The following is a 10,525-nucleotide window of genomic DNA, read 5'->3' on the forward strand; positions in this document are numbered from 1 at the left end:
ACTCCCCGTACTATCTAAACTTACAAGTACTCAGAAAGTGGCAAAATCTTTCTGTGGACGATGGAACATGGAGTACACGCTCTCCATGGTATTTCTGGCTCCAGCAACCAGGAGTCAAGAACAGATGATGAGTTTGTTGTCCTCAAGAGACGATCTCTTTTACATTTCAGCTTCACCTCCACAACACAGAGGCTCAGGGAAGTTGTGCTTTTTCCTGCAGGAGATTCATTTTTAATTACTGGAGTACGTAATACCAGAGAGATTCACATTCAGAAGTGTGCTCCTAAAAGCATGATCCAAATATGAACTTCATAATGTAGCATTAACGTTACTGAAGTTCTTTTAAAATATGCACACAGTGTACCTTCATCTCCACAAGCCACATTAAATCAAAAGCAGTTGGGAATCAGAGACAGGAAAGTAACAGGGAAAAAAATTTCCCCCTGTATCGTATGCATGCAAGCTACACTGATATATCATAGGTACTTCTACTTTCTAGTCTATGAAAATATATGACTTTTCATAATATGAAAACATGATTGCTACGTTATATTCAGTCTCAGAGCTCAACACTAGTATTACATGAACACAACGCATCTTAGGACAAAAAAATATCACTAACATATACTCTAGCACAATCATTTTTTCAAATGTGTGAAATAAAGATGACTTTCCACCCGTGATCACAAAGCTTTGCCTTGTTTATTTGACCTAACAAGTATTAGATTCCATTTAGCTTTTAAGAACATAAACTTTCTGTTAAGTTTGGTTAAAAGCAGTCTTACCAAATTAACTAATTAGGGTGCTTCTGCTGCCTAATCATTCAGATGACAGCCAGACACAAAGCGTGTTGGCATCAACCATCAGCCTCAGATTGCCTTTATCAGGACTATGTGTTTGTAGGATGGGTCTACACAAGCACATGCTGCTAGAGATCCAGACCTACTTTCTGACTGAAACACAGCCTTAAAAAAAAAAGCGCAACATATAAGACAACTCAAGGACCAGTGACAGCATATATTAAATGTATTAAAATGTATTAATCCCTTGATTAAAATTTTGTGGGCTGTCCTCAACAGAGGGTTACTGAAAAAAATAACTGTCGTTTCATGAAGTTTGCAGCATCAGCGTGGAGACCTTGAAAAACATAACAAAAGTTGTTGGGGAGATTTTTTTTTCTGTTGTAAGATTGCAAATTCTATAAAATGAGTGAATTTTCAGTATGCTTAATAGCAGCTATCAAACCAATCAATTCATGCTAATAGGACTGTTTTAAGTAACAAATAATTAACAGTAATTTCTACTTGATCTTGAAGAAATCTCCTTCAAAAAAAATAAAAGTATTTTTAAAGGAAATCTGAGATAGAGACTATGCATGTTTGTGGTTTTTAACTATGAAGTAAAGCTGAACCAGTAGTTCCCAGGTACTACTTCCTTGGCTGGGAAGGAGAAAAACGGAAGAAAAAACTCAATGTTTACTATACACTAATTCTTTTAAGAAACATAAGATTACCTCTGGACTTTTTTTTCCCCCCACAAGAAAATCCACCTGGACAGGTCCTGTTCCCCCTGAACAGGTCCTAGAGCTCCTCAGTTAATTCAGGTTTTGAGTCACATTTAAGTCCTATGCATCATTATAAGTAAAATCTAGCTAGTTCACAGCATGTTTTTGATAAAAGTTCATGTATAATGAGCCACACCAGTTTTCATATATGATCAGTTTTCCTTTCCCTAGATGAATCTTTCATGCAGCAAGAGGGGAGAGAAAAAAAAATAAGCTAAAGTGACTGTCAATGCCAGAGAATTAGCAGGGACAATTCAAGGACAGTAAAGCATATGCTATGGATTTTAAACAATTTCTTAAATATATCCGATTTTTAAATTCATGGTGTTCCTTTATAGTCTGTCAGGTTTGTCTCCAGCAGTATTTCCTTTAGGGCAAGTGCTGTAGACAGTCTGCCTACCCTGAGGGAAACTAAGAGAGCCAGAAGTGGGGTAAAGCAAAGATATTAATAATTTAAGACAATGGTCTTCCACCCCCAGGAGAAAGCAATAGCCTAAGTACAGAAACATCTAGCTCCCTAGTTTATATTTGTGCTTTGTGAACTTTATAAATCTATTCAAGAAAATACAAAGCACCGTAGAGAAGACAGTGTCATACGTAGTTCTCAGCAGACTTCTGAAAACAATCACCACAATTTGTGAACAGGGCTTCCAATACTGTAAAGGCCTCGAAAACAAGGAGAAAAGTCCAACTGGGAGGCAGCATCAAAAATTAAAAAATAAAACGTACACATACAGATCTCAGAAAGAGTAAAAGAACCAAGACAAGTAGCTTTACCCTTAAAAACAAGAAAGTCAAGGTAAGTCTTCAAAAAAAGTCATTAAGAGAAAATTGCTTCCAGTGACTTAAATATGAATTTTGCTTACTCTATGACATCACTTCTCATTTGTGCTTTACACAGAGGAATATTTGGTAATGGTCTTCTGGCTTACAGAGAGAATTACCTTGAAACTATTCCCACTTACTCCGTACTCTTTTCCTGCGTAGAACAAACACTGACATAACATCCATTCACTAGCACATTACACTTGCTATTCAATATTCACATACGTTAGAAATCAATTGAACTTGAAAGCAGAAAAGAACAGATGTGAACTTCAATAATTACCTTTATTTGAAAAAGATGCTGAGGCTACTGTGTGCATGCAGTAGAACCAAGCGTGCTGTAGGTGTGCTCAGCAACAGTCAGCCTACTCTGATTTCTGATATACTTCTCCCCCTTTTTTTTAGTACTACTTGCAACCAAAAGAATCTGTTTTATTACTTATACTGTCTTTTCTTCAAGACTGACTACTATGTGGATTTGCTTATTATACATTGTTTCTTTTTCACACACTTGAAACCCAAGGAAATACCAAGGTTTTTCCATTAAGCAGAATGATTAGTATGAATTACTATCTAATAAATCAGTACAAGGCTGACAGCACTCCCATAGAAACACATATTCCCTATAAAAAATTAGAAGTTATCAGTATCAGGACAGGTTATTAGCTTTCATTGTAAATAACTCTATCAGAGCATCCCAAGCAGCAAAATCACCTACTGATTATGTTTCGTTTACCAAAACCAACCTACATGGTGAAATAACATGTGCCTCATAAGCACAGAAACACAGATTCAATATAAATATTTAAATGAGAACCACCGTAAAAAAATACTATTCAAAACGTTAAGAGAATTTAAAATGTGCAGCCTAGCTTTTACACATCCATGCTGCAGGCTTGCTCTCAATTACGTTTTGCTTCTGGAAGCAAAATATTCAGCAAAACCGGGTATTGTACCACACAATCAACTGTCCTTCGCATCCTTAAACACGCTCTTCCAAACAACTCCTACCAGGAAATGACAAGAACTCAACAACTCATCACCATCACAGCTGAGAACTAGCTGTAATGAAAACCAGCATCAATTCAGCCTTTCCCAACATTTCTGGTAAACCCATGATCATAAGGGTTTTACTTCTTGAACTCTGGTTTACTAATACGATGTCAAAAGGAAAAAAAAATGTGCATCTTTGAGGGTTAAGCACCATACTTGAGTCAACACTTGTTTCCTGCTTTGGGATATCTTCGTAACTATACCACAGCTTGCCCACTACAGAGGTGGCCTCTACAACTTAAGACTGTCACACTGATCTTGCTAAGAATACTATTATATGTATGTTAAATTTTGTAAGCGTAGGGTCCCAAATGTTTATCATATATATACACACACACATATGATTAGACAATGTGCCTTACCTTCAAGGATGAGACTTTCACTGCCAAACCCAAAAATATTAAAACAAAACCCCCCAGAAGTTAAGGTCCCGTAAAAGTCAACTGTGAACCTCAAGCACGAGTGTACAACTTCTGATGCAACTCTTACCTTCCTGAGTCTACTGACAGCTCTTCAAAAGAGCACAAATAACTCATGGGCATGAATGAGCATTTGTGTGTATGAATGCAATGCTGCTGGTGGAGAAAACTAACAAGAAACACACATTAGTAAAACATGCTGAAGAGAAACAAAAAAAACAGAATTCGGGAGAAAGACTGAACAACACACGTCTATCTAGTCATCCCACTTGACCTTACTACAGGTAAGGGATGAGCATGACATACAGAAATGCATTTCCTTTCCCCTTTAATCATACAATATTAAATGAGTAGCTAAAAATCCATACTGAAGTCCACAGCTACAGTGAAAAACAGAAGGAATTAGATATAGAAGGTAGCTTCCGTCTGCATATGAACCCAAAACTGGCTTAGTTTCCTCCATGTCTTCTTGCATGCCAAAGTTAAGTTTGCCACAATAGCTCTTTGAGAGTTAATTCAGCCAAAATACAAAATAAACTGATTTTTGCTGTCTAAGATTTTTCTTTGACTGCGAGTATGGTAACAAACACCTAGGGAGGACCAACCTTTAAAAGACACGTAACATGATGAAGTTTTTTGAAGTTACTAAAGTCTACCAAAACACACTGAAAGATATTCACAAACATTTGTGTAGCCAGGAAAGGCCAGCCTTTCCTGGAAAAGAGAAGCTTCTTGATGGGGCAAGTCAAAGCAAGAATTTCATTTCAGTGCATCAGCTGAAGCTCTCCTGCAAGCATCCCTGCTTCCATCAGCTATGCAGTATGCCTCAAGAAAGTCTTCCCAGGGTCAGGTTAACCTTGTTATTACCACCAGTATTACAGTAATCTGGCAATTAGCACCAACCTTATAGAGCAGGAATGTAGCCCTGTGTTTCTGACATCCAGATTTTCCGCACAGGCGTGCTGCATGTTAGTTGTAGAGGACAGTGCTTCCAAACCTTCCAGTCCAACAGGCTGCTGCAGTAAACACAGGAAATTACACACCTGCTGCCTCGCAGCTAACATCTAACGGCACTCTGACCACAGGCATTAAAAAAAAAAGGTCACATCTCTATGCCACAAAGATTTTTTATAAAGGTTACAACAGGCTGGGGGAAAAAAAGAAAATACATATATATACACGCACACAATTTTGTGAATGCAAACTTGGTTTAACTTCTGACTCAGCCACAGAAGGAGAGGGATGTCATTCATCAGGGACCTTCAGAGATTCAGCACTTCAGTGAAACCTAGAAGACCACAGCAAGTTTTGGCCTTTGAAGGCTATGGGCAGAAGCCCTAAGATGACCAGACCCTCAGCTGTCACTGAACATAGCCAGCAGCTGGATACGCAAAGTTCACTGGCTAGCCACTGCCAAACACACGGACACACTCATTTCTCTAGCCCAGAAAATGAAAATAAACTAACATTTGAAAGAAGTTGCTAAAAAGCTCTTCATAGTCAATCACAACACATACAAGCATGAAAAAAAAAAAAAGATACTTTTAAGATCACAGCAAAATACAACTTGGCCACAATTCCACCCACACAGGGCTAGGACAAAGCCCCAGCCCTGTGCTTGCAGTCAGTCATCCACGTAGAAGGACAAACACACACCACTTCTACATTACAAGATAGGTGCTACTAAACTAAGCCATTTCAAGCAGACACAGCTATCAGGAATCCAACATTATCAGACAATTTAACCCCAAATCACCTACCCTGCAAACTGCTCTGGATTGCACATTAGGCTCAGTGCTTAAAACGGCCACAGATCTACATGGGGCACGCTGCGAGAGAACAAAACCCACTCCATCAATTTGTTTTATTATTACTATTTCTGTAATAATCCAGGAAAACTGTAACTACATCTAGATACGGATTTCTCACCAACAAACAATTCTGACAAAACTGAAATACAACCATTCCTCCCACATGCTAATGACAGAACGACTAGTGCTAAACAGCACCCCATAACAATTTTACGTGCATGAAGTGTTCCACTTCATTTACTGGTATTGTAAAAGTGATGCACTGGCCATAATGTTTACTGTTTACAATCTGTAGTAAGCTATACCCTTCTCAAGGGATATTAAATAATCAAGAAAGTGTTATTCACACTATGTATTTGAGAAAAGTAGATTGCTGTGCCAATTACAGATTCTTTCCTATATTAAAAATGATGTATGTCAGCCTAGAAAGGAGGGCGAAAGAGAGAAGACTGAAGATTTATTTCCTTCCCATCTGAGAAGGTCACATGTTTATTCACTGAAAAAAAAAAACTCCTTTACTACAACAAAGCCAAAGAGTAAAAAAAAATTATACACTAGTTCTAAGTAGCTGCTGCAAACACTTCATTATAGGGAAAGAAAAATGAAAGCTCCGACAAACCGTTTGGTGATTCGCAGGACTACAAAGAAAGATCCAGCGGTAGTCAGAATGCAATTCCGCTTCCGCGGCATCCATTAGAGGTGAATATTTTAATGATAGCATTTGTTTAAAGCGTTCTTTATTAATATTGTTTATACACCGTTTTCCACTGAAAGGTCACAGTGATCAATGAGGGCTATAATAAATTAAGTGTAGCACCTCCGGAAAGCAGATGCTGTATTATACGTTTCACAGATAAGTACATGCAAGCATGAAAAATTAAGTGACTTGCCCTGGTCAGAGTGCCAGAAGCACAGCTGTGAATATAATCCAGATACCCCACTCCCAATAATCTGTTAACCACTAAACGTTAGCCCTTCTGAAATGGATTTTTTCCCCCTCACATTTCACCTTCTCTCTAAGAAGGCTGGCAAAGCCAGTACTGAGGATGTTCACTTCATGTGGCTGACTCAAGAAACCAAAAGCCTAAGGGGGAAGACAACCCACAGCTGACCTTACCACGTGGTTTACAGAATTCCAAAATCCCTTGCTGTAGGGGTCAGTTAGCCGCCTCTACCCCCAGCAACTGCACAGTCAGCAATAGCTCGCAGATTTAAAGCTGCTGGCCAGGCGCAGGCTGGGTAGGAGCTATCGGGGTCGCTCACCATCCCCGAGGAACACCTGCTGCAGTCCTGATTCATGGCAGGCGCTTAAACCCACGAGCTGCCACTGCCGCATCCAAACGAGGGGAAGAAACGGATGGGATCATCCGAGAAATGTATCCTGCCCCAACAGCTGCTCCTCCACACGCCGTGCCTCACGCCGACTGTTATCTTTAAGTTGCCTTCCTGAAGGCTCTCAGCACTGGCTACACGCTGCAACAGCCTGGTGACCCAAAACACAGCAAAAGGTTAGAAAATGCTCATCGGCACTCCTCGTACACTACAGGCTTTCAGTACGGTAGCAGAGATGTCCTATGTTGTCTCAGTTCTGGATCTATGCTGAGCAAAGCCAAGTTTTTTCTACCAATGCTTAGGAAACCCATGAGGAAGACTTCAAGGAGTAATGAAGCATTTATACAGGAATGGAGGACAGAAACAAAGGAAGGAGCACTGAGGACAAAATACTCATGGTCAAAGAAAATGAATAAAGCTCAGAAATGACAGCAAGTAATCATGATTTGATTGTCACTACTTATAATGTATAACTTCCAAAATAAACGACTAGAAACTTGAGAAACACCATGTGCAATCAATCAGTTTTACAGCAGTTTTCACACAGAAAAATCTCTTCAAGTGTTTTGAGTACTTAACAGACGTATACAACATTCACAGTCCGAAAGATTAGAGTTGAATAACATATCCATCACTCAAAAGCTTTTCAAAAGTCACCAAAGAACATATTTTAGATACCCATATCTTTAAACATTTGCCTAGAACACATAATAAGAAACCTATATTGGTTTATAAACACAGGTAAAATAAAAATCAAAACCTGTTTTCTAAATAGCTATGCTAAGGCAGAGAATAGATCTCAGACCCATAACTGACGTGGATTACACTTATAGTCAAGCATACGACAGCCACATTTCAGAAACATATTAAGAAATAACACAGTCAAAATTCACGTTATTGCAAAACCATGCCATAAAACAAGGTAACGTACAGTTTGAACATTGCTACAAGCGCAGTAAAATTTTACAGCAGGAAATTAGCTCTTCTTATAATATAGAGGTCAAGACCATTGTAAATGCACATACAAAGCCTTTGGAAGTATCAGTGAAGTAAGAGCACTCGTAACAAATACACAACGTTCAGCTTTTACGTAAGTAAATACTGAATATTGTTTCCCATCATGATGAATCAGGTTACTACTGTGCACTGAAATATATATGAATTACCCCCCCCAAAAAAATGAATGGAGTCAATCCAGCTGGCCCTGTGCATAATTATAATCCTATTGCTGTTTCACAAGCCACAGGCTTAGTAAGTGTTAAGCCCAATGCAGCCCATGACCATCACTCCAAAAAAAAAAAAAACACAATGAAGCATCACAGCTCTTTCCTGAAATACCCATCCACACCCCAAAATCCTGTTTTTAGCTTAATTCACAAGTAAGCCAGTAACTACTGTGCCTTGAACAGACTTTCAGGCTAGCACCAAAGTCTTGCTTTAACACTGGGGGACTCTCTGATACTCCCATGATTGTAATGGAAACTTAAGAACCTAAATACGTTGTGTTTGGGTGCTCCTGCTAACTGCATTCCATCAACCAAACCTAAAAATGCATCCAAAGGTGGAAAAGGAGATGGGAAAAGGCAGAAAAGGAGCACTTGTTGTTCCTCACTCTTACAAAAGAGAAAAAACTTTTCTATGCTCATCATAATACTGCAATCTGTAGTTATAAGTGATTCCAAAAAAATCCAGAAAACATCCCCTCCAGCAGCATTTTCTGAAGTTGGCTATTTTACGCTTCCATTAACAAGTTGATTTGTTTCTCCCAGAGAAGTCTACTTCAAGGCAATATCTACATCAAACCTCCCGATTAAAAGAATTTTTGTTTAAAAACCTATATTTGTCCCCTACACTTCATTCAACTCAAGAAAAACAGATTTACAGAGGCAGACATTGAAAAACAAATCTGATTTTCAATATCGTTACACCATAACTGTAGCATTGCCAAGGACCACTACACAGCTATATTTTCTTATTCTTTAAAAAAAAAAAAACACAACATTTGTTCTGAACAAATGCTAAGTTTTGTTTTACACCTGCTCAAAAATACTATGCATGTTAAGCCTGGGTTCTACTAACTGTTTTCAGCTATAACAAGCACGGTTTTAGGCACACAATAAAAAAGACAAAAAAACACAACTCAATGCATTTGGGAAAATCATACTTTAAAAAAATCGTTAAGCCTCTGGCGCTTTATTGTTAAAATGTGCTGCCAGTCGGTTTCTGCTTTGCAGGCAACGACAGCGCTGCCTAACCATCCAACTTGTGCTTACTGGCAGGCACGCAAGTCTGCCACCAGTTTGCTTTAAAAACAGAAGGGCAGACAAGCAGCTCAGCACCCTTAACCACCTCAGCCATGAACAAAAATCTCACAGCTCCCAGCTGGATAGCCCAAAACAGGCAAATGCTTTTAGTGATGAAACCCACTGTTCCGAGTGGTGTCACTCCAAGCTTTTAAGTTGATTAGTTTCTCCGGCTTTTCCACTGGCTTCCTCACAATATAGATAGGAAATTTAGTATATATATATATAGAGAGAGAGAGGGGAGTAAAGGGCAAAAGGCCAGTGCTGCTTTTTGCATTACCGAGGGGTTTCTCTGCACCTCAGGGGATTCAGCCTGCAGCTCGCCTTACACCGAGGCATCTCGGGGCAGGCGAGGCCAACCCAAGACCTGTTGCGGCGAGGAACCGGCGGTACCGGGGCGCCCCGTGTCGCCCCCCGGCTCCCTTCACCCCCAGCCCCGGTCTCCTCGGTCCCCCCCAACCCCTGATTTGAGCCCCCCGGGGAGGCGCAGCCCCCCTCAGCCCCCCCCCCCCCCCCCCCCGGTCGCTCACCGGGCGGTGTCGAGCAGCGGGTGCTTGGTGCCCACCAGCTTGCGGACCTGCATGGCGATGTTGCTGAGCTCGTCGCTCAGCAGGCACCGCAGGCTCATGAAGGACGTCGGGTACCCCACGATCTTCTCGGCCTCCGAAACCACCTGGCTCCAGGGCGCGGCCGGCGGCGGGACGCCCCCCGACAGCCCCCGCCGGCCCCCGAGCCGCAGCAGGGCCCCCCACATCCCGCCGAGGGCCCGGCGGGGCTCCGCGGCCCCGTCCCGGCTCGCTGCCCGAGCCCCCCGCTCAGCCCCGCGGCGGCGGATGGCGGCGGGCTCGGGGCGCCCTGGGGGCGGCCATTTTGAGCGTCGCACAGCGCGGCGCGCCGGAAAGCGAGGGCGGCGCTGCCTCCGCCCGCCTTCCTCGCCGCTTCGCCCCTTGCTCCCGACCTTCCCTTTCCCCTTCCCCTTCCCCTTTCCCTTCCCCTTCCCCTTGTGTGGGGTGCACACGGGGGAAGCGAGAGCGAGTCCCCACCAGAAGCCCGCAGCGCCTTGCCTCCATCTGGGCAGCCCTGAGCGCGGAGCCGCAGCGCGCTCCGTGTGGGAGATGGGTTTTGTGTCTTTTCCCCTTGCTGCTCCGTCACACCGCCGAGGGTTTTATGAAGGGGCACATTCAACTGAAGAGCGATGCTGAAAGCAACAACTAACTG

At 41.8% G+C, this 10,525-nt stretch overlaps 1 protein-coding gene across 5 annotated transcripts in view; it reads right to left on the minus strand.

Annotated features, from left to right (window-relative positions):
• Positions 1–10,195, minus strand: part of PDSS2 (decaprenyl diphosphate synthase subunit 2) — a 119,380-nt gene extending 109,185 nt beyond the window's left edge. For 2 of the 5 annotated variants that reach the window (XM_035564839.2, XM_050709853.1), the window contains exon 1: positions 9,838–10,193. In XM_035564839.2, coding sequence (XP_035420732.1) covers positions 9,838–10,061 — 224 coding nt within the window. In that variant the 5' untranslated portion in view covers positions 10,062–10,193. Of the gene's footprint in view, positions 1–9,837 lie in introns of all 5 variants that reach the window. The other 3 variants (XM_035564840.2, XM_035564842.2, XM_050709852.1) reach the window with 2 other exon arrangements.
• Positions 10,196–10,525: the final 330 nt, after the last annotated feature.

This window comes from Cygnus atratus, chromosome 3 (genome assembly GCF_013377495.2).
Source record: "Cygnus atratus isolate AKBS03 ecotype Queensland, Australia chromosome 3, CAtr_DNAZoo_HiC_assembly, whole genome shotgun sequence".
NCBI classification, from domain to species: domain Eukaryota; kingdom Metazoa; phylum Chordata; class Aves; order Anseriformes; family Anatidae; genus Cygnus; species Cygnus atratus.